This window comes from Ambystoma mexicanum, chromosome 3q, assembly GCF_040938575.1.
Source record: "Ambystoma mexicanum isolate Mex_15411 chromosome 3q, UKY_AmexF1_1, whole genome shotgun sequence".
In the NCBI taxonomy this organism is placed as follows: Eukaryota; Metazoa; Chordata; class Amphibia; order Caudata; family Ambystomatidae; genus Ambystoma; species Ambystoma mexicanum.
The window spans coordinates 1,250,843,523-1,250,866,738 of record NC_090926.1 but is presented as its reverse complement, the minus strand read 5'-3'; the positions used below and the strand labels follow the sequence as shown (position 1 = coordinate 1,250,866,738).

Genomic DNA, 23,216 nt, shown 5'->3' with positions numbered 1-23,216 from the left:
GTCGATAGTCCTCTGAATGTTTGACCTGCAAATTCCTGGGGTTTCCCCCGTTATGAGCCAGTCGTCCAGATAAGGGTACACCGGGATTGCTTCCCTGCGTAGGTGTGCAGCCGCCACCGCCAGTACCTTGGTGAATACCCTTGGTGCTGAAGCTATCCCGAAGGGCAGTACCTTGAATTGGTAGTGGCGACTGTCCACCTTGAAGCGCAAGTACTTTTTGTGCGCTGGGAGCATGGAAATATGAAAATAAGCATCTTTCATATCCAAGGTTGCCATGTAATCCCCCTTTTTTAGGAGGGGGATTACCTCTTGTAGCGTGGTCATACGGAATTTTTGGGGCTTGACATATTTGTTGGCAGGCCGTAAGTCCAATACTGGGCGCATTGTCAAATCTTTCTTTGGCACAAGGAAGTAAGTTGAATAGATACCCTTGTTTACCTGGTGTCCTGGGACGAGTTCTATCGCGTCCTTTTCTAGCAGAATGGCGATCTCCTCGAGAAGGATCCTTTGATGTTCTAGGGAGTGCACTCTTTGTCGTGGAGGATGATTCCGGGGACGCTGCAGTAGTTCTATACAATATCCTGCGGATACTGTTGACAGCACCCATTTGTCTGAGGTGATCCCTTCCCAAGCCTGGGTGAAGGTGGAAATGCGTCCCCCTACTGGGGTTGCGTGGCAAGGGACCCTGAACTGAGCGTCACTGTTTTGGTGGAGGCGTGCCCCCGCCCTTGTTGGGGCTGCCTCTGCCTCTTCCACGACCTCTCTTGTTACCCCTGCCGTAACTCTGGGTAGACTGCTGGTTGTTATTCCATTGTGTACCTTGTCCCTGGGCATAGTTGCCTCTTTGTGAATTTTGGCCGCGTGGGCGACGAAAATTATTGTTCCCCCTCTGGTTAGGGGGTTTGTTGGTAAGCTGGCCAAGGGATTTGAGAGTCTCATATTCATCTTTGGCATTTTTAAGTGCGTCTTCGACCGCTTTCCCAAACAATAGGTCGGGTTCCACTGGCTTGTCTATTAAAGAAGCCTGGGTTTCTGTCTTGAATCCCGACTGCCGTAACCACGCATGTCTCTTGATAACAGTACCTTCTGCTATCAATCTCCCTGCGTTGTCAGCGGCGTCGAAAGTTGCTTTTAAAATGCAACCAGACACGGCTCTCCCCTCTGCCGAGATCCGAGCCAGCTGGCCCTTTAGCGGTTCTGGAGCAGAGGCAATGAGCGCCGCGACTTCTTCCCATTGATGGCAATTGTAACTAGCCAACAGGGTGGTGGAATTCGCAATCCTTGCTTGGTAGGCGGACGTTGAGGCTACCTTTCTGCCAAACCCGTAAAGTTTTTTGCTCTCCTTGTCGGGAGGAGCTTCTGATGAAGATAAGGGCGTGCCAGCCCTCTTTCTAGTGTTGGTCACCACTAGGGAATCTGGTTTAAGATGTCCCTTTATATACAGAGGGTCAGACTGGGCTGCCCGGAAAATCTTTTCAATTCTGGGGTTGACAGCTCTGGTGAGGTTAGGATTCACCAGGGAAGGATCTATTCTTCGTTGGATGGATTTGAGGATAGGGATGGTCTGAGCGACCGGTCTTCTCTCTCCTACAAACTCCTCCGCGAAGTCCCTTTCCTCCTGTACACCGTGGGTGTCGATGTGGAAGTGTTCCGCTGCTCGAGCGAGAACCTCGTTAAGGAGGGGCTGGTTATCAACTGGAGAGTCAGTAACTGGGGCTTCGCTTTGTACTGGGGAATCTACTCTGTAAATTTCCTGCTCATCTTCTCCCTCCTCCAGGTCCTCATCCTCTGCATAGTAATCTGTCCCGGTTTGTTCTTCCATAAATGCAAACTCCTGGTCCTCTTCAGGGAAAACTTGTCCCTGATAACTGGGGAGTGGAGTAGAATATGGAGTGGAGTAAGGCTGAACCTTGAAGGGTTCAGGTCTTTCGACCCGGGGCTCTTTACTTAGCGGGATAGGATCGGAGGAGCCTGAGGGTGTGGCCCCTTGAGGGTTATATGAAAGAAAGTGTTCTGGGTTCTTATCATAAAAATCAGCCAAGGAAGACATCCTAGACATAACCCTGTCTATGTCCTCACTGGACCATTCCCTGGAACAGGGTATTACTTTAGCAGGTGATTTATTTTCAAGGGTAGACTTGTGTTTGCTTGTCTGCTTAGGCTTTACAGGGGTGGAAGGCTGTGCTTTCCGCTGTTTCCCCCCTTCTCCGTGCGTGGAAAAATGTTTTCCCTGTCCCTTGGGGGCCCCAGAGACTTTCGACGCCTGGCGTCGAGGGTCTGGAGAGGTATCTGTGTGCTTCGGGCGTGGGGCCTCACTGATGTTAACCGCGGTCTCGGTATCTTGGAGCGCGGCCTGGGGGTGGAAGTCGTCTTCGTCTCCCGACGATCGAACTTCCGTTAGTGTGTGTAGCGAGGCACTCTTGGCAAGAGTGGATGATTGCCTTGCGTCGTGAGGCGATCTCGATCGAGAGCGCCCAGAGGACACCGAGTCGGACCGTTCTTTTTGTGCCTCTTTCCGGGAAGTCGACGTCGTCGAGGTCCGGTTGGTCTTAGTGTGTTTAGTGTGTGTTAGGTGTGTAGCGCTTGCGTCGCCGGGGGTCTTCCCCATAGCCGCCCTGCCGGACGACCTTCCGAGGTCGGGGACCTGCGCTCGTCGGCTGTCTTTCGACGCCGTAATGCCCTCGCCGTCCGAAAGTACGGCGTCGCTGCCATCGCTGAAGGCGCCCTCCGCTGCCATGGCCTCCTGCCTGGCGTGGTGGGCCCAACGCTTTGTCGAACGGTCCTTAAGTGTCTTAGGTTTAAACCTACTACACGCTCTGCAGTTCGCTTCGGGGTGATCCCTCGGCAAGCAGAGATTGCACGTGGCGTGCCTGTCGACCCAAGGGTATTTGCGATTGCACTTGGGGCAGAATTGAAAAGGGGTACCCTCCATACGCACCTTAAGGCAGCGGGCTGCTAAGTGTAGGAATATATATAAATGTAACTATATATCAAGAGTGAAGAGTATGTACCACCCCCCACTCTCCCTACTTGTAAGGGCCGAGGCCAGCGGCCTACTAGGCCCGGGCCGAGGCCAGCGGCCTACCGAGGCCCAGATCCGTCGTGCAGCAGTCGACGGTCGATGACTTCTCCAGCCGTCGTCGAGGTTGAGGGTCGACGTTGGGGTGGGGAAGGGAACGAATAAGAATTAAAATTATAATAACAGCAAAAGTATGGCTAAGGCCAGGGAACTCCGCAAGATGCTTCCGACCAGTATGGCGGAAAAAAACAATCTGAGGATCCTACACGCGTGAGGGATCTTGGGTACAGTGGACGTCACACTAGGGATAGTATTACTGGCACGCCTGTGTCGACGCCCATTTTCGACTTTCGAAAAACAAACTGTAATACTCCGCAGCTTACACTAGATGTCGGCCTATGCACAGCATGTGATCTAAGCAGATTCCACAAGCCTCAGAAATATATATATATATATATATATCTCCTTTCTCCTGAAACAATCCCCCTGAGTCACCATGGATCCCATTTGGTTCTTGGTGTACCCAAAACGCATCAGCATCTTTTGAGTTCCTGCCCGTTCTAAAACTGTGTGTGAATGTCCCAGAATCCATGGGTGGTGTATCCCCCCATTCCCTCAGCTCCCCGCAGTCAGCCTGATTGCCTCTGTGGCTCACCATCATCCCTCTGTGCACTCCTGCCCCTACTGGGATCTTGCACGACACCCTTCAGACACACTCTGAAGTATAGCATTCCTTCAGTCTCACAGTTCATCCTAAAGTGATTCACTATCCATCTCTTCCAGTGTCCCTGTGCATCGCCTGGCTCCCCTAATGCACTCCTGCATGCCTGCTGGCTGACCCAGTGACCACAGCAACCTTTTGCTCTGCCATTGCACCCCATCACCACCCCGATGTTGTAATCCACACCTGCATGATTCTAATCTCCCAGTGCACATCTGCAATCACACTGTATACGTCGCTCTCCAGTGCCTGCAGCGCACACCCTAAATGCCAAAGAGGACAGTCACAAGCCTGGAGATCAGAGCTTTAGCTTTATAGGGCTCCCTTTCCTTTTAACCATTAGCCATTGTTGGTCTGTGGCACTCGTGGGATGAGTACAGGCAAGGCATGCATCTGTGGTGATCTTGTATACTGGAGCCCACAGATGGAAGACACAACATCACAAGGACTCCAAGGAGTACATATTTTGTATTTGTCTCATCTTATAGTCCTCGTATGAATGTCCTAGACGCTCATTGTTGTCCCACTGCACAATGTCAGAGTTGAAGTGTGCAACCAGGCTTGGCTTTTTAGCTGGCAGCACTTCGATTATAAGTTTCGCTGACCAAGTGATCACCAACTCTACGAAAAGGTTGAGGATTCCATAAGAAAGTGAGACGCCTATAAGTGAGAGGGTGGGTACTGGGTACCTTCATCCGTAAGACCCATATGGACAGCTTTGGTCCTCACATCACCTGTTTTTGTCTAGAAAAACACCTACAAACTAGATACTACCTACTGTTTGCAGGCTAATGGGTAACACACAACATTCAAGTTAACCTCTGACCATATCCACTCCAAAAGTTGCCCATTGCACATAACTGCAGCATTTCCACATCACACCAACAAATAAATTAATCAAATCAACAGTTGTAGCAGAAACAAAATTAGGTATTCAAAAAAATGGGTTTACATTTTTTTAAATGAATGTGCAGGGGTTGGCAATGCAGAGTGAATGCTTAAGAGCTCCTGACAATTTAGAGGGAACATTTGAATGTTTGCTGCCAAGAAGTGCAGAAAGCTGCTGCTTCCTGAAGTAAAGAATTACCAGTGATGTAAATTTAGTTCTTTCTAACCCTGTCAGTTTCGTGATATTCGTATCTTAGCACTCAAAGACCACTAGTGACTCAGGAGACTGCGGTCTTCTGGGGAAATTCGAAAGTTATCTCTGGGTGACTTTGGAAGGAATCCTCATTAAAGGACAGGGTGGCGTCCAATTGATCCTCAGTCTTGCTTTATACTGATTGGTGGCCCAACGGGTGACATCACAACAATCTAAGATGCAGGCCAGAGGATAAGACTGCATGAATGAGCTAGAAAACGGGGGTGCAGGCATTTCCTGAGATCCGCTGCCAGTGCTAACAGGATCCACTGCAGAGATCTAGACTGTGTGTAATCTGCAAGTCACAAATTAAAATATTGATAAGAAAGTTCATTGGCTTCCTGAACCTTCCACTGAGATGTGTGTATAGCATGCAGGCTGAAGGTTACATCCCTACAGGGACGACTCAGCCCTTCATTTATATGCGGTAGGTAAAGAAACAGTACTGATCTGGGGGATCTAACACCTGTTCTGTATTAAAGTTGCAAGATACTATGTTTCTGGCATGTGGCTTATAAATGTTGAGTAATCTTGCTACTGCGTTACATTGCCTCTTTAATGGTCAGCAGCTCTTTGAAGCCGGGTGAGTGGTGAGAACATTCCATTTCATAGCTTTATTCTCAGGTACCTTTTCTCTCAATGACGAAGATGCCTGAAAACGCAGACCAATGAGCCAGTAGAAGACATTCACCCTTTGATCATTCGACAAGGCAAATAACAACCATTCTTGCTAAACTCTTTCTCCAGTGGATAAGCTGGTAGAGGGACACTGATGGATGCTGGAAATGTTTAATGTGCTAGTCAAATGAAATGAGAAAGCTCCTGGAGGGGAGTGATCCTCAGTCAGACTGAAACCCCTGCTTCTGCCTTCACTGCCAGTGGTCACCACCTGCTATATTCCCTCCAGTGGAGAGCGAACAGCAAGGGTTAAACACCAGAGTACTTCCTGATCTCTTAATCCTTCAGCCCTGTCAGTCATACAAGCCTTAGATGTCCAACTACTGGTCCTCATGGCAGCTACCACGCTAGCACTTTGAGGATCAAGAAGCCTGAGAACGTGCCACTCATCGACTGAGGACCTGTCATCACATTTTCCAAAACTCCATTTGCCTCAGTCTATCTTCTCTCCACATGAACCCTGTCAGAAGGTTGAGCTCCTGAGACCACCAGCAGACACGCCTTTGGAGCGCTTTGGAGATGTAGAATCAAAAGCCTGGCTGCAAAGGGATAATGCTAGCTCAGCATGGAAACCAACACACCACCTGGTTTGTTGAGGTAGTGCACGGCCACTGTGTTGTCTGCCAGGTTCAGCAAAGTCTTGCGTTTCCCAGAGGGGAGGAAAGCGACATAGTGGTCCTCTTAGATCAAACAAAGAGTACATTCCATACTGAAAATACTCACAATAGTGTAGCATATGAGTTTGCATGGTGAGCGCATGGCAACGGAGGAATTCCACTAGAGACCAGAGGGCATGGACAGCACGACGCAGCCATCCCCATAACACGCTGAGAAGAGCTGTGTTGACGGGCCCGCTGGACCACCTTTTCCTCAAGAAGCCTTTCTGCTCATCCCTGCATGCATCTCTCAGAGGGGTAATCACCAGAAGTGCCAGTAAAGGTTGCCACCCAAGGCCACCTGTTGGCACATCACTACCACTTGTTGAGCCAGGAACCCATGTCTAGCTGTGTGCTCTTACCCCTTGAACACAGAAACAAGAGAAGACTCTTTAAAAACACATCACATTTGTTATAATTTCTGAATGTTGCAGAGTCAAGTCAGAATGAGCTAAAGCTTTTTCACGGTCACCTATTCGGAGTGGATCTTCTGAAGAACATCGTGAAGCATCAACTCACATCAATAACTTACAAAGCCCTATGCATCACTGTGCTCCTAAAATGAAGAGTGTGCATGACAAGCAAGATGTATGCATGAGGTGGAAATCCTAGACCACTTTTGGTAGAAAGGAAGGTCTCACTCTCTTTGAAAAAAAACAAATAGGGAGGTAAAACAGACAGCGCTTGGAGCTCACACGCAGTAGCGATGGCCATCAGGAAAAATCCCTTCAAGGGGGAGCAATCTAATAGAACATGAATGAAGGGGCTTAAACGGAGCACCCATCACAAACATTAAAATGAAATACAAATCCCACTCCGGAACCACAAACTGGTGAAGGGGGAGGGGGATTTAGAATGATTACACAAGCCACGCAAAAACTGCATAACAGTGGGGATTGTGAAAAAAGAGACCTGTTTCGGGGTCTTCTTGACCACCAAAATATCGGCGAGGTAACCAAAACCAGCAGAAAATCCAACATAGGGAATAAAGGAATGGCTAACGGGTCCAGATCCCTCTCCCGGAACCAATCCGACAATGTACGCCACTTTCAGACATAAATAGGCTTCATGGTTGGTCTCAGAACTGAAAGGAGTACATCGAGGGTGTTGTCCGACAGTTCCCACTCCCTGGCTCTTGGCCTCTCAGTAGCCCAGCATGTAGGTTCATGCTATTGAGGTTCGGGTGGCGCCCCCACCCCTATGATTGGGAGGGCAAGTTCACTCTACACGGAAGACACCAAGGAGGGCACCAAGTCCAGTATCTCCAGATACCAGGTTCTCCAGACCCAGTTCGGAGCGTTCAGAATGAGCGTGGTTCTGAATAGGCACAATGTCCACGTAACCAGCAAAATTAAAGGGATAGGCGGGAACGCATAAAAGGGGGTCGAATGTCCACTCACCTGCAAACGCGTCCCCCCAAGCTCTCTAACGAGGAAATTCCCTGGAGCAGAACAACTCGCCCTTCCTGTTGACAATGGAAGCAAACAGGTCCACTTGAGGAGTCCCCTAGCAGGAGAAGATTGCCTCCAGAAATTCATGACAGAGCTCCCACTTGTGGGAGGCCGAAGTCTGCCTGCTCAAAGCATCCGCTATGAAATTCTCCCTTCTGGCCAGATGGGCTGCCGTCAGGGAGAGTGCGTTCTTCAGAGCCCAGAACCATAGTTGCATCGCTTCTCTGCACAAAGGCAAGGACACCAACACACCACCGTGTTTGTTGAGGAAGTGCATGGCCACTGTGTTGTCTGTCAGGTTCAGCAAAGTCTTGCGTTCCACAGAGGGGAGGAAAGCGACCAGGCGGTCCTCTTAGATCAAACAGAGTACATTCCATACTGAAAATACTCACACTATTGAAGCACATGAGTTTGCATGCTGAGTGCATGACAACGGAGGACTTCCACTAGAGACCAGAGGGAATGGACAGCACGATGCAGCCATCCCCATAACACGCCAAGAAGAGCTGTGTTGACAGGCTCGCTGGACCACCTTTTCCTCAAGAAGCCTTTCTGCTCGTTCCTGCTTGCATCTCTCAGAGGCGCAAGCACCAGAAATGCCAGATTGCCAGTAAAGGTTGGCACCCAGGGCCACTTGTTATGAAACCAAAAACTATCAAGAATATCATAAAAGGTTGTTCTTTCTCCAGTTCTGCACCCTCTACAGTATGTCAGTTGCCTCGCCTGCCCACAGTCTCCATCAGAGCCATCAGGAAAAAGCAGCTATTGCGATGGTGATCATTGATTCTTCAAGTTTCTAAAATTGGCACGTAGAGGTGATCTATCACGAGAACAGGCCTATGCGATTAGGCTGTATTCATAATATTGTTCTATATTAACCAATCAAGGGATCTTGAATGTCAGGACCGTACCACACTCAGGCAAGCAGCTGCTGGTCCGCCATCCCCTTTGATTCTGATGAGAGGCTTACCTCCGATTAAGAGGAATAGGATTCCTTAGTACCGTGGGGTCCTGAATAAGGGATATGTTTCCCAGATAATTTGCCTAAAACTGGACATTTGCAATTACCCAAGTGGTATGGTCACCGCTCCGAACACTACGGGACATCCTAATAAGTTTACTTACCGTTAGCCATCACCATAGACACTCACCTTCTCATAGGATAAATCCTATTCTTACACATGATTTAGCCTAGGAATTATCTAGTGTATGATATATGCATGTTTTACAATGTACACTATCCACTCCACCGCCATTTGCCCCTGAGCACTCAGTCATCACTACCACTTGTTGAGCCACAAACCCATGTCTAGCTGTGGACTCTTACCCATTACTGCTTCAACACAGAAACAAGAAAAGACTCTTTAAAAATACATCACATTTTTTATAATTTCTGAATGTTGCAGAGTCAAGTCAGAATGAGCTATAGCTTTTTCACGGTCACCCATTCAGAGTGGACCTTCCGAAGAACATCTTGAAGCATTTGCCAACTCACATCAATAACTTACAAGCCCTATGCATCACTGTGCTCTTAAAATGAAGAGTGTGCATGACAAGCAAGATGCATGCTGCGATGACAACGCAGGAGCCTGATTTCTGTGTAGGGACAGCGCAGGTTGGAGAGGTCTGTGGTCTCATTAACAGAACAGTCTTCCAGCACTCACGATCTCAGCAGTGCTTCCAGCACTTGATAGCCTCCATCTCACACAGCCATGCCAATACCTGCTCACACACCCATCCGGACACCTCCCAATGCTGTAGAAGTGGGCAGATTACCTGGGGGCTGCCTTTTGTTAAGCGAGGGTGATGGAAATAAATCGTGCACAGAACACCTTCAGCCACCGTGCGGCAGGTTAAAATGCAAAGAGCACATTGTTGCCCCATAAGACAGCCCAGAACATGCAGCAACACAGTTTCCCAGCTCTGGAGGAACACACACACTTCCCATAGAGCATTGATATGACTGCAGGTGTTTCATGCTAAGCATTAGCTTCTAGTACAGGCAAGAAAAGACTTTGTGGCCTACCTCCCAGCCAGTATTCTGATGGAGCACACAGGAAAAGCAAGAGAAAAGGTATTATACGTTACACCCTGATCATAATATCTAGTAGTTTTACAGACCAACAAAGCAATCCTAAGTGGGCTATAGCTTCCATCCCCTACACATTTGTTGTGTTAAGTAGGAAACCTGCAAAACCTTCACAAAAATCTGTATACATTACACTTATGAGTAATGGAGATAGTGACCGCTCTACAAATTGCAGCAATTTTTCTCACTCATTAGGAGTGTGTTGTCAGCTCACGTCTTCCTTGATTCACCAGCTGTAATCGGTTATGACTGCTTGCTAGTGACATCACAATGCCATCTAGCACATCTAGCTCCCAGAAACTGTACTAAATTAGTGATTGATTGCAAAGATGGCACAAGGCAGTGAGGGGTTTTCTGTTTCCATAGAAAGTCACTGCATTTGAAGGTGAAGCAAAGGAGCAGCAGGGGCCTTGATAAGAAAAGTAGAGTGAAGGCAGAAAGTACACATGATGGAGAAAATCAAAGGAGAGCAAAGGACAACAGAACTAGAAAAGAGGGACAGAAAATGGCCCCAAAGACAAGACATGAAAAAAGAAGGGTAACTGCAGACAAATAGAAACGGGCAGTAGGAGATGAAAGAGAAAATGCAGGTACAACTATACATAAAGAAAAGAAGAGGAGAGGAGAGGAGTACAAAATTACATGGAGAAAGGGGGATGCAGGACAGAAAAAACTGAGGCAAAAGAAAGATGTTGCATCGCTGAGAAGGACAAGCCTACATTCTTCTGAGACCAGCTGCTAGGGCAACTGTTAAGATGGCACATAACCCACCATGCTTTCTACATAAAATTCAGTAATGTAGGTTATTGCGATTTTCAGAAGTCTGTGGATTATGCATTTTGTAATAGGCAGTGTCGGACAGGGAAAAACAGTCTGGGGCTGTACAAAAATGAAATATTTACAAATGGCAAATAAAAGATTTTCATGACAAATGTTTTGAGCAGTTTCCGGGGGCATTTACTGGGACAATGTGTGGGAAATGGTGCATTTTAAAGCAAATTGGACCACTAACAGTTAAAAACCAGAAGCTGCACAGTGCACCAAGTCATTAAAGGGGCCCACACTGGCGTCTTGTCCCGGGTCTGAGGGAATTACCCTTTTGGCTAGTCTGACTCGTCCAATCAGATAATCACAGCCCTATGTGCAGAACTTGACCTGTCTTTTCCCTGGGTACAAACCCTACTCCCTACACCCACCCCCCGTTGCTAGGAATCGGGCACCACCTGATTGGTCACTTTGTGGAAGGCGTCCTGCAGCTTGCCATGCACGGTGCTCAGCTTCTTGAAGTCGCGGTTGGCCTCGTGGATGGGGATAAGGATCTTGTACACCTCGTTCACAGCTTCAAATAGACCACCCTAAGTGGATAGAGACAAAGGAAAGTGAAGGGAGCCGGCAAGTAGCACTTGCCCTCAGGTCTGCCCAGTAGAGGTCATGAACTCCCCAACCCTCTCTCCTGCCCAACACTCATCAGCTCTCTGTTAGCCCCATCATTCCTGCTTAATGTAGTCCACTATAGAAGAAACCAGGCGTGTTCCAACAAAGCCAGCGTGCCTACTCCACTTTATCCCCACTCACCATGCTGATGGACGCATCTTGCTCTCTTGCCTTCTTCACCTTTCACCTGAATGGGAAAGGAGATAACACTGCCAGCATCCTCCCTTACTTCTCTAAAGGTTCAGGCAGTTTCCATATTCAATGGGGATATAGATCACTTCAAACCACTCTTCTGTCCTATTTGCTAAGCACTCACCACGACGAAGGAGCCTGCAGCCCGTTGTGTTCCTCTATCAACCGCCAACAGAGATTTGTCTCCCCAGCACTCAACACAGATGAAGAGGTCTCAGCCTCCCTATACCCTCCACAACAATTTGACCCTAGCCACTGAACATGGAGAAGGAGGAAGCCATCTAAGCCCCACTAGCTCCTTCAACAAAGTTCTTTCTCTCCACCTCTCAATATAGTAAAGGAGGAAGCAACAAGTTCAAGTTACTTACCTGTAACTATTGTTCTCCAGCATGGGTCTGGCATGTCTGGCAAGTGGCAGTATGACCAAGAAGAGCCACAGAGGGGCTGGAGGGAGGGGTTCGCATGTGAATCCATGCAAGCCTCATTGCTGGAGAACAATAGTTGCAGGTAAGTAACTTAAACCTTCTCCAGCATGGGGTCTGGCATGGATTCACATGCTCATGAATAACGAATACACAGCAGTACACATTATACAACAAAGGGAGGTGGCAAGGCTCAACAGAAGCAATTAACACTTACCCCTGGAACAGACTCGCCTCAAGCGAACAGGTTGCGTAGCACTGCCTGACCGACTATGGACTACTCCCTGGAATCCCTGTTGACGCAGTAGAACTTTGTGAAGGTATGCGAGGACCTCCATGTTGCAGCCCTGCAGATGTCGAGCAGGGGCACACTAGAAAGGAACGCCTTTGTCGCAGTGATCGCTCTGGTGGAGTTGGCTCTCGGACGGCCCAGCAGAGGCTAATTAGCCAGCCGATGACAGTGCATGATGCAGCCAGAGAGCCATCTTGAGATGGAAGTCTTGAACAAGGCCTTCCGATGATTAACATGTCCAACGTTCACAAACAATTGAGAAGTCTTCCAAAAAATCTTTGTGCATGCCACGTAGAACTTCAAGACATGAGCAACGTCCAGCAAATGCAAGGTCCTCTCTGCTGGGAACGAAGGGTTCGGGAAGAAAACAGGCAACACCAAGGCTCGTTGAGGTGGAATTCCGATGCGACCTTTGGTATGAAAGTGGGTTGTGTATGCAGCACCACCCTAGATTCCTGGAAAGTCAGATACGGCTTCTTGCAGGACAGGGCCTGGATCTCACCCACTCATCTGGCTGAGGTGTTGACCACAAAGAACGCTGTCTTCCATGAGAGAAACTTGAGTGGGGCCTGATGCATACGTTCGAAGGGTGCCTCCCTGCCGGGGCAGGTGCCTTCACCAGTGGGAAAGATCGAAAAAACCACTTGAAGAAATTCCTTGACGAGTCTGTGGGACCACAACAAGGATCGTCCCGGGGATCTGGTGTGGGAGATAGCCGCCAGGTGTACCTTGATGGACATGTGAGCCAGACCAGCTTTTGCCAAGGAAAGCAAGTATGGAAGAATCTGTGGGGTCGTGACCCTCAGAGGGGTAATCTTCTGCGACCGGCACCCGTAGAGAAATGCTTCCACTTATGGCCGTAGTACTTTAGTGTCGCAGACACCCTGGCTTTGGTGAGGACCTCCCTGCTGTCCGCTAGTGGCTCATAACTGGCAAACTCTAAGGCTGCAGGAGCCATGCCTTCCGGTTCAGAGATCCTGGGTCGTGATGAAGGATTGCGCCTCTCTCTCTGTTGAGCAGATCCGGAAGTACTGGCAACTTGACTGGAGGCGACAATGACCGGTTGAGCAGATCTAGATATCAAATCTGCCTCGGCCACGTCGGGACATTGAGTATCATCTTGCACCAACACTGTCTGAGTGTGTTGATCACACATAGCAGGAGAGGAAACGGAGGAAAAGCGTACAGAAACAGACCCTCCCACGGGAAGGAGAACAGGTCCCCCATGATCCTCGGTTGGTGGAATCTGCTGGCAAACTTCTGGCACTTTTGAGTTTGCCGCAGTGGCAAACAGATCAATCGGGGGACTGCCCCATTTGACCAACAGACGGTGCACCTGATCCTGACGAACTTCCCACTCAAGGCAGGAGCGCAGTTCCCTCCTGAGGGAGTCGGCAAAGGTGTTCTAGACGATGAGGAACATCCCCTGTCCGATGGCCCAAAGCCACAAGCTATGAGCTTCCTTAGAGCGCGCTCATAATCGAGTGCCCCCTTGCATCCTGATGTAGAACACGGTGGTGGTGTTGTCTGTGAAGATCCTCACCACTTTGCCTCTCAGAGACGGTAGGAAAGACTTGAGGAGCCTGAACACTGCACATAGCGCCAGGATGTTGATGTGCAGATGCTTCTCCTCCCTCAGCCACAGACCTCTGGCATGTAGATGTCCGGTGTGAGCTCCTCAACCTTCCAGAGAGGCGTCCGTGGTGACCGTCTCCTGGTATGGCGGGGTTTCCAAAAATCCCGTCCCCAGGGCGATGTGAGAGCGTTAGCCCCACCACTCTATCGCCTGCCGGAACTCCTCGTTGAGGGGGATCTTGTCTGCAAAACTCCGACATTTGCATCCAACGTGCATCCAAGAATTCCTGTAGGGGTTGCATTTGCAACCTGCACAAATGGATGAGGTAGATGCAGGACATCATGCCCAGCAACGACTTGATGGACCAAACGGTGTCCGTCTTCGCCGACGACAGTCGCTGCACCTTCCCTTTATTGGCCGCTAGTCTCTCCTCCGATGTGGTTGCAAGGCAATCCACTGTGTTGAGTCTGGTGCCGAAAACCAGCGCATTCTGTTACAGAGAACCACAGCTCTGTCAGTAGCCGGACAGTCTCCTTCGTGTGCTTGTCATCCCGGTCCCAGGAGCAGCGCTTATCAGCCAAGCAACCAGGTACCTGGTTGCAGACGCAGGGAGGGTGGGGAGGTGGTGCCACAGGTGACAGGCATTTTATGAACACCCTTAGTGCTGACTTTAAGCTGAATGGTAGGGCCCTGAACTGGTAGTGTTGGCCTTGTACCACGAACCGTAGGCACTTCTGATATTTCCGTTGGACGGGGACATGGAAGTACGCAACCTCTAGGTCCAACGATGTCAAGAAATCCCCTTCTTCCAGTTGGCCGAACACTTGCTGCAACGTGACCATTTTGACATTTTGGGACTTCAGGTACTTGTTCAGATGACATAGGTCCAGGATGGGTCCCTAACCTCCCCTCCCCCCCTCCGTCTTCTTTCTCAGCAGAAAATGTCTGAAATAGACCCCGGAGACCCGGAGCGTTGGGGAACCAGCTCTATCGCCCCTTTCCGTAAAATGGCTCGCACTTCTGGGAGCTGAGGGATGTGCTGCTCCTGGCGGGGAACAGGTAGAATACGAGGAAAACTGTGTTGGCACTTCAATGTGTGCCCCTGAACGAGAGCGTCAGGCACTCATCTGTCATTGATTATCTTCTTGGCCGGTTTAGGCTTGCTTGGGTGCCTGCGCCCTGCACTGTGGGTAACAGCGATGCTGACCTACGCTACTGTAGGCCTGGGAACGACCCCTGTAGGCTTCCTGCGTGGAGGATCGGGGAGGTTAGAGTATGTGGAGTATCCCTTGGATGATCTGCTCGATTTTCCCCTGCAGGAGCGAAAAGACGGCAAACGGTGCTACTGCAGCGTGCCAAGGGAATGTGCCGTCTCTCTGTTCGTCTTTATGGCTTGAAGGGGTTCGTCGACGGCCTTCCCTAACAGATTCTCGCCATGGAAAGCAATGCCCAGCACCTTTGCATGGACGTCCAGGCGAACATGAGTGGCCTTCAACCATCCCTGCCAACTAAGGCAAACACTGTTCCCCATCTGTAGGAAGCCTGTGCTGGCATTGTTCACCTGAAAGAGGGCGAGGGCCTCAGTTGTCTTGTCGGCGGGAAGGAATTCCAGGATCGGGCCCAGCTTGTACCAAAGCTTCCGGTCATATCAGGACAAGATAGCCGCTTTGGTCATGGATGCTGCGGTGTAGATGAGCTTCTTCCACTCGTTGTCGGGGGGGAGGGGGTCGTGGGGGGGGACTGATGATGCAGTACCTTGATATACCTCCCCATAGGCTGGGATCTGGACCCAAATAGGGAATAGTTTTCTCGCTCCACTGGACCGGACACAAGGACTCCAAGACTCCAAGACCTCCCGCTCCCCTGGTTCCAAACCGATTCCCAGGGCAACTGATTTCCGAAAGTTAATAGTGAAGCCTGCTACCCTGCCGAATCTGGAGATCTCAGTGAGGGATGGCCTTAGCGATGAGCTAATGTCAGTGATGGATAGCATCACGTCATCGGCGTAGAGTTCTATTTAATGCTGGAAGACACCGATATGAAGGCCTTTGATAGTTGGGTTTAGCCGAATTCGCTGAGCAAAGGGCTCCATGTCCAGAGCAAATAGGAGGGGGGATAGGGGGCATCCCTGTCTAGTTCCAGAAGTCAGGGGGATTGGGTCTGGTAAGGAGCCATTTACCCTAAGAAGGTTCTTTGGGGACTGATAGTTCGCCAAAATGAGTTTTTGGAAGAGTGGTCCAAAGCGAAAAGCTTCTAGGGCGAGTCATAGGAAGGCCCAATCCACTTTATCAAACGCTTTGGTCGCTTCTAAAGTCAGCAGTGCTAATTTCAGCGAGTCTTGTGTCGTGACATCTATTAGGTTCAGGGCTCTACAAATATTATCCCCAGTAGATATATGCTGTATAAAGCCTGTCTGATCTGGGTTTATTATATCGGGTAGTGTTCTTGCCAGGCAGGTCACCAATATTTTCGAATAAATGTTAGCATCGATATTCAGTAGGGAAATAGGTCTATACGAGCTAGTGTCCCTGGGGTCTTTACCTGGTTTGAGTAAAAGGACCCTGATGGACTCCTGCATTGAGGGGGTGATAGATCCCGACTCCCTAAAGGAATTAAAGAGGGCTGTTAATGGGGCCGTCAGCTGGGGGTGGAATATTTGATAGAATCTTGTTGTGTGCCCATCTGGGCCCAGAGCTCTAGGTTTGAGGGACTTGATGGCTGCGTCAAGCTCCTCCCCTGAAATTGGGGTGTTAGAACTCTCTCTAACAGAATCCTTGAGGCAAGGAAGTGCAGCGCTCCGTAGATATTCCTGTTGCTCCTCCTGGTCCCGCAAAGATGCAGACATCACCTCAGAGTGGTGGGCTGATGCTAGCCGCAGTTTGTCCTGTTCCACATACTAAATCCTGCCCTGGGGGTAGCGGAGTCCCAATATGGTGTTCCTTCTTTTTGCCCCGGCTAACTTCTCCACCAGCAGTTTGTTTGCCTTGTTATTTCTGGCATAATATCCCTGCTTTTATTTAGCCAATAGATGCGCCATGTCCTCTGCATAGTGGGCCTCCAGCTTTTTACGTGCTGCTTGCAAGACTTGTTGGAAGTTTGGAGGACTTTGGGGACCAGCCTTTGCGTTTGCGGTCGGCTTAGGTTTTTCAGACTTCTTCTCCGAGGTCCAGCCGAGTTTGTCGTTTGCATATGTGAAACACCGCCCCATGTGCGATCAGTTACCCCCGTACCACAGCATTCAAGGCAGAGATCAACTCGAGGACTCCCAAGCATGCAGTAAAAATCTGAAGAAGACTGCCAGAGGCGGGGCTTAGGGAGAGGACTGTCACTGGATGGGGGCAGCATGGCCCAGAGTCAGTGACTGGTTTACAAATACCGTTTTCAAGTGAAACTTTTTTCTTTTACTGAGAATTCCCAGCCTGACGGCTGGCAATATTCATGAGCATGTGAATCCATGCCAGAACCCATGCTGGAGAAGTGACCCTAGAACCTCCCTCAACAAAGCTCTCTCTCTCCGCCTCTCAACATAGTGAAGAAGGAAGCAACCGAAGCTCCACTATCTCCCTCAACAATACTCCTCGTCCACCTGCCAATCAACATAGTGAAGGAGGAAGCAACCTAAGCCACGCTACCTCCCCCGACAAAGCTCCCTCTCGCCCCCTCTCAACATAGTGGAGGAGGCAAGCTAAGCCGCACAATCTCCCTCAGCAATGCTCCCCCCTGCCTATCGAAATAGTGAAGGACGAAGCAGCCTAAGCCCATCTATACCCCAACAAAGCTCCCCCTCTCCACCTCTCAACATAGTGAAGGAGGCATCTACCTAAGCCCCACTATCCCCCCAACAATGCTCCACCTCCCTGCCTATCAACATAGTTAAGGATGAAGCAGCCTAAGCCCCTTAAATATCCCAAGAATCCTCCCTCTCACTACCTCAAGAAACCAAAGCCCCACTTTCTCCACCAGTAAAGCTCCCCCTCTCAACAAAGTGAAGGAGGACGCAGCCTGGGGCCCAGTACTTCTACTTCCCCAAAAATGCCCCCCACACCACTCAAAATAGTGAAGGAGGAAGTGGCCTTAGCCTCAATGTCTTCCCCAACAAAGCCCCCCCCCACCCACCCCGCCTCTTAAAGTGAAGAATGAAGCAGCCTGGGGACCAGTACCTCTTCCCTAAGAATGCCCTGCCCCACCTCCCAACACAGTGGAGGAAGCAGCCTGGAGCCCCACTACCTCTTTTTCCCCAACAATGCAATCCCACATTACTCAACATAGTGAATGAGGAAGCAGCCTGAGTGAACCCCAATATTTCCACCCAGCAATGCCCCAAATCCATCTGGCACTCACCATGGTGAATGAGGAAGCAGCCTGCTCCAGCAGCCCGACCAGGCCGCCCTCGGTGAAGTACTTCCCGGAGCAGATGCCCTCCTCGTCAGGGGAGAGAACGTCATCCGACACGGCAGACTCTTCCAGGACATTGGAGGAGATTCCCTGAAATAGGAAGACATGGTCAGGACAGAGAAGGCTGTAGCGAGTATGGGCTCCTCCAAGCCCTAGGAGGTACTCTGCCCGTGTGACGGTTCTCTAGGGCACAGGCACTCCCACCAACATCCTACAGTAATATGCCCTTCCCTGTAGAGGCTTTCCGCTTGCCCCTCCCTAAGAGGTGGGCGTCCACCCCAACTAACACTTTATTTATTTACTGCATTTGATTTTACGCCCAAACCCAAGGGTATCACAGTGTAATATTACAAGAATACTTTAAAAAGAAAACGTGTGGTTACATGAACACTTACATAACTTCTTGGTTACATGGTAGAAGTGCTTGTTGATAATTACAGTCATAGTTGCATAGTTTCTGGTCGCACGATAGCGGTTACATGGTCTACTTGCATGGAGCAGTGTGGTTAGTATTTATTAAAAAGCCAGGTTTTTACCAATTACTTAAATTGTGGGTGGGAAGGCTTGTTGCAAATGTTGTTAGGGAGTGAGTTCCAGATTCTGGGGGCAGCTACAGTGAAACTGGAGTTACCTGTTCTTGTGTTCTTGCACCTGGGGACGCTTAGGTGAACATTGGAGCTGGATCTGAGAGTTATTGCTGCTGTTGTGAGTGTAAGGCATTGATCAAGGTAAGTCGGGGCATTGGCGGTGACACATTTGTGAGTGATGGGGTTTTATGTTGTTCTGTAGGAGTTGCATTTTATTTTTGTTTTTCTTGGAGGTTCCTAGGAGAAGTATATTGCAGTAATCGATTTTGGGCAAGTTAAGGGATCTTGCCAGTGTTAAGCAGTTGTGGGGTGTGAGGAAGGGTCGGCTTAAGGCAATGAGTTTGGCTGTGTAAGCCGTGGATGAGGCAAGGGAGTTTAAGTGTTTGCACATGGTGAGGCTAGAATCAACCCCTGAGGGTTTCAACTTGGTTCGATATGGTGATTGGTGTGCCATCTATGACAATGATGTGTATTTTGGGTGTAGCTTGTTTAGTCGGGCGGGGGCCCTACTATGAGAATCTCTGTTTTGTCCCCATTGAGGCAGAGATGGTTAGTTGCCATCCAGTTCTGGATGAGGGAGTTGATTTTGTAGTTAGTGTTTAGGACTCCCATAGCGTCAAGGGCCGTGAAGAGGAGTTTAGTGTAGGCATTGTAGAGAGTCGGTGATAGGCATGAGCCTTGCGGGACACCCAGGGGGACAGCGATAGGGTCCGCTACTTCATCTCCGATCGCTACTCTAGAAGGTCGATCTGAGAGAAATGATTTAATCCAGGATGTAGCATCCTTAGAGAAGTGGGAATTGTTTGCTAAAGTTAGGCATAGTTTGATATGGTCCACTAAGTCAAATGCTGCCACTTGCTCATCTCTGCTGTGAGACATCGGAGCAGCTCTTCGTGGGGGATATTTACTCTACATGCATACTTGTATTAATATAAAAGAGAAAAAGGCATATGATTATTATCGAAGATATTTAGAACAAAAGTCACCACACGTCCTCGCCCAACATATTCAATGAATCACAGGGACATTTCCCATTCTGAAACTCACAAATAATCTAGGATTTACTGTCCATCGTACACTTGGGGCTAGTTGAGTAGCGCGGAAATAACATGCGTTGATAAACCGGGACGAAACAGACAAGCAGGTTAGAACCTGTGACCTGCCCATTGAACATAGAGCTCTGCAGCAGGCACATTAGCCGCTCAGCTACTTTAGCAGCTTCAGCTGCCACTATGTACTATGTATGCAATCTGATACAAAAAGGGGCTCAGCCTAAATCTGTAGGCGAAGAGGTGTGTGGACCATCTACAGAGCCGGCCTTAGGGGGGACAGGCCGGGGGGACAGGCCGGGGCGACCGCCCGGGGTGCCACACCCCCCCCAGGGCGCCATTAGCCCCTGCCACGCCAGCTCGGGGGAGTCTTTCAAGGGCCCACCGAGCTGGCTTTGTGGGAGAAGGCGCGGCAGGCTGCCTTTTGCTATTAAATGCGCCCGCCGCTGTGGACGCATTTAATAACAATAGGGTGCTATTGTCAGCACCCTATTGTTATTAAAGGCGCCCCTCCATCGCGGGCGCATTTAACAGCAAAAGGGTGCCATTAGCCCCCCACCACGCCAGCTCGGGGGAGTCTTTCAAGGGCTCCCCCGAGCTGGCGGAGTGGCAGAAGGTGCGGCAGGTGCCCCTTTGTGATTAAATGCGCATGCGGTGGCAGAGCGCATTTAACAACAATAGGGTGCTCATGCGCCCTATTCACAACATTCTCCTGGATAACAAAAAAAAGTGGCACATCCTGGCACCGCCCCCTGTTGACCAGGGGCGCGCGGGGAGTGCTGGGTGCCAATTCGGCCAGGGCGCTGCTGCACCTAAGGCTGGCCCTGACCGTCTCCCCACATCCTCCACCCGCGCACTGAAGAAATAACCCGTGGGGGTGCGCCCTCTTTTTGGCACTGGCCGTTCGACAGACAGTAAACCCTAAGAAACGTGTGCTAATGGCACCATCTACTGAACGTTAAGCATAGCACTATCTCAGAGCGAAGCTCAGCAAACAGGACAAAGAAAATGGTGCTAAAAAAGTGGCGCAACTCAATTCACAGAAACTTCATCCAACAAAAACGTAGGGCCTGATTCATGGAACGTTTTCCTATGGTATTGCACCATTGTAAAACACTTCCATGGATCAGGCCCTTAATACGCTGATACAAATTAAATGTCTGGCTATACATTTGTGTGCAGAATATACGGAGAAGGCGTAAGAGAATAATACAGCAGCTCACGCTCGAGAATATGGCATCATTATAAAAAGATATGTCGTGTTTTACAAACACATGAAATAGAACTGGACAATAGGCCACTTCCTGTCTCCATTGAGAGATGCACACGTGACCCATGACTGGAGTGCAGAATATGGCGTCAGTGTACTGCAGAGGAATCTCCCAGGCATGTGGCTAGCATCTGGGCCAAAAGCAGGCAAGCAGCAAGCGGTCCTTAAACTCTGTGATAGCTGTGATCGAGCAGGCAAGGCCCACTCTTAAAAGGGGATTAAATAATACAAGATTACAAGTTCCAAAGAATCGCTTTGAGTTAAGAAGTGACCGCAGACAGATACTAGGAGAATCAACATATCTTGTTATAGAGGAGCAGGTTGTATGGAGTAATTTAGGTATAGAAAGTCTCTAGGAACGCTCGTAGATTTTCATTCTACCTGTTAAGGGACACGCAGGGGGGAACACATAGAACACAGATCTTTACAGTTTATTCCCCATGGGTACGTTAGGACCTGTCAGTCTCAAATAGGAGATACCGGTCTTGATGCTTCCTCCATGGGAAGTGTAGGGCTCGATATTAGGATAGGGTTGTGCTTTTCACAAGGCAGTGCGAGTCCTGGGAACCTCGCGGTTGGGTATCTTTGGCCACTTCCGACCATTGGCTGGCGCGCGGATTAGGAGTTAACTGCAGAAGTATTAGTTAAGCGTGTGCAGTGTTTGGGCCTCCTAAGTATGGCTGTTTCCCTCGAGTCTTCCCCATTCCAAGAGGGGAAGGTTAAATCAGCTCGTGGTAACTGGTAGGCAGAGGAGAAGGCTTGCACACATTCCATGACTGCCCCCCTCAGACTGACTTGAGATCAGGTGCCCACGTTTGCAGCTGTCAGGTTTCCTTCCCTTATTCAAGTTTCCTTCTCATTATTTCTCTTTATTTATCCTTTTCAGATTAGCTTTGTGTGGGTGGGAAGTTTTCTATTATAGTTGGTTTGGCCTTAACTTGCTGATTCAGAATCCTGGTTCTGACCCAAGGCAAAATGGAGCCTCACAGTGACAGCTCTGATTGGTTAGAAGACAATGCAGAACAACAATGAACATTCTAAACTGTCACTCTGTGCCTTTCATCATCAAAACCCCATCTGAGAGGACGTGTTTAGTGGCTGCTCCTGCTTTAGTCTTAGGCCTGGTGGATTTTATCCTTCAGGCGTCAGCAGTTGAGCGGCTACTTTCTTGGGGGTTACAGGAGAAGCTATCAGTTGGCAGGAATTCGTTTTTGAAGACAGGAAAAGCAGAAGATCCTTAGGAATTCGCTCAGGAGATAAGTGACTTTATTTGTACTGTAACTCTGTTCATCATAATGACATTCTCCTTGAAAATTCGTGAAAAGTTGTGTTTGTACTAGAACTATTGAACTCCCGGAGTGCGCGTGTGTTTTCCAGCGCGGTGTTCCTTAGCGCGAGAATCTGTTTGTCGCGTGCGAATTCAAGTGCGCGTGTGTTTTCTAGCGCGGGTGTTCCGAGCGCGAGAAGCTGTTTGTCGCGTGCGATTTTAAATGCGCGTGTGTTTCAGAGCGCGGGTGCTCCTTAGCGCGAGAAGCTATACGTCGCGTGTGAACTAAAGAGCGCGTGTGATTTCTAGCGCGGGTGTTCCGAGCGCGAAAATCTGTTTGTCGCGTGCGATTTTAAGTGCGCGTGTGTTTCATAGCGCGGGTGCTCCTTAGCGCGAGAATCTATACGTCGCGTGTGGACTAAAGAGCGCGTGTGTTTCCCAGCGCGAGTGTTCCTTCGCGTGAGAATCAATACGTCGCGTGTGGAATAAAGAGCGCGTGTGTTTTCTAGCGCGAGTGTTCCTTCGCGTGAGAATCAATACGTCGCGTGTGGAATAAAGAGCGCGTGTGTTTTCTAGCGCGAGTGTTCCTTCGCGTGAGAATCAATTTGTCGCGTTTGAACTCAAGAGCGCGGGTGTTTTTATTTCGCGTGTTCCGCGCGAGAACATTATTGCGCGTGTGGATTTTTGCGCGTGTGGATTCTGTTGATCGCGTGTATTCGTTCGTAAGTGAACTGTTTGCGCGTGTTCTTCAACCAGGAAGATTTCTAAGTGAAGTTCATCGTTCATCTGAATGGAGATAACCTGCGTGTGCGTTTAACACGTGTTTTTCTTCAAGGATTCAAAAACTCAATATAATTATAAATAGTTTGAAAAGTTTGAAAGAAAAAGAAAGAATATTTTTTAAGACAATCTAACTGGACATCCAGGGCATTTTGGAAAAAAGACAATGAACTAAGATTTCCAGATTTGCCTAAAGT

At 49.3% G+C, this 23,216-nt stretch overlaps 1 protein-coding gene across 6 annotated transcripts in view; it reads right to left on the bottom strand.

Annotated features, from left to right (window-relative positions):
- DOCK6 (dedicator of cytokinesis 6) overlaps nucleotides 1–23,216 on the bottom strand; it is a 1,219,180-nt gene that overhangs the window by 183,741 nt on the left and 1,012,223 nt on the right. For 5 of the 6 annotated variants that reach the window (XM_069604231.1, XM_069604230.1, XM_069604233.1 and 2 more), the window contains 3 exons: nucleotides 18,013–18,156; nucleotides 10,979–11,110; nucleotides 9,693–9,707 (listed from right to left, as the gene is read on the bottom strand). In XM_069604231.1, the coding sequence (XP_069460332.1) occupies nucleotides 9,693–9,707; nucleotides 10,979–11,110; nucleotides 18,013–18,156 (291 nt within the window). The remainder of the gene's footprint in view (nucleotides 1–9,692; nucleotides 9,708–10,978; nucleotides 11,111–18,012; nucleotides 18,157–23,216) is intronic. The other variant, XM_069604232.1, reaches the window with a different exon arrangement.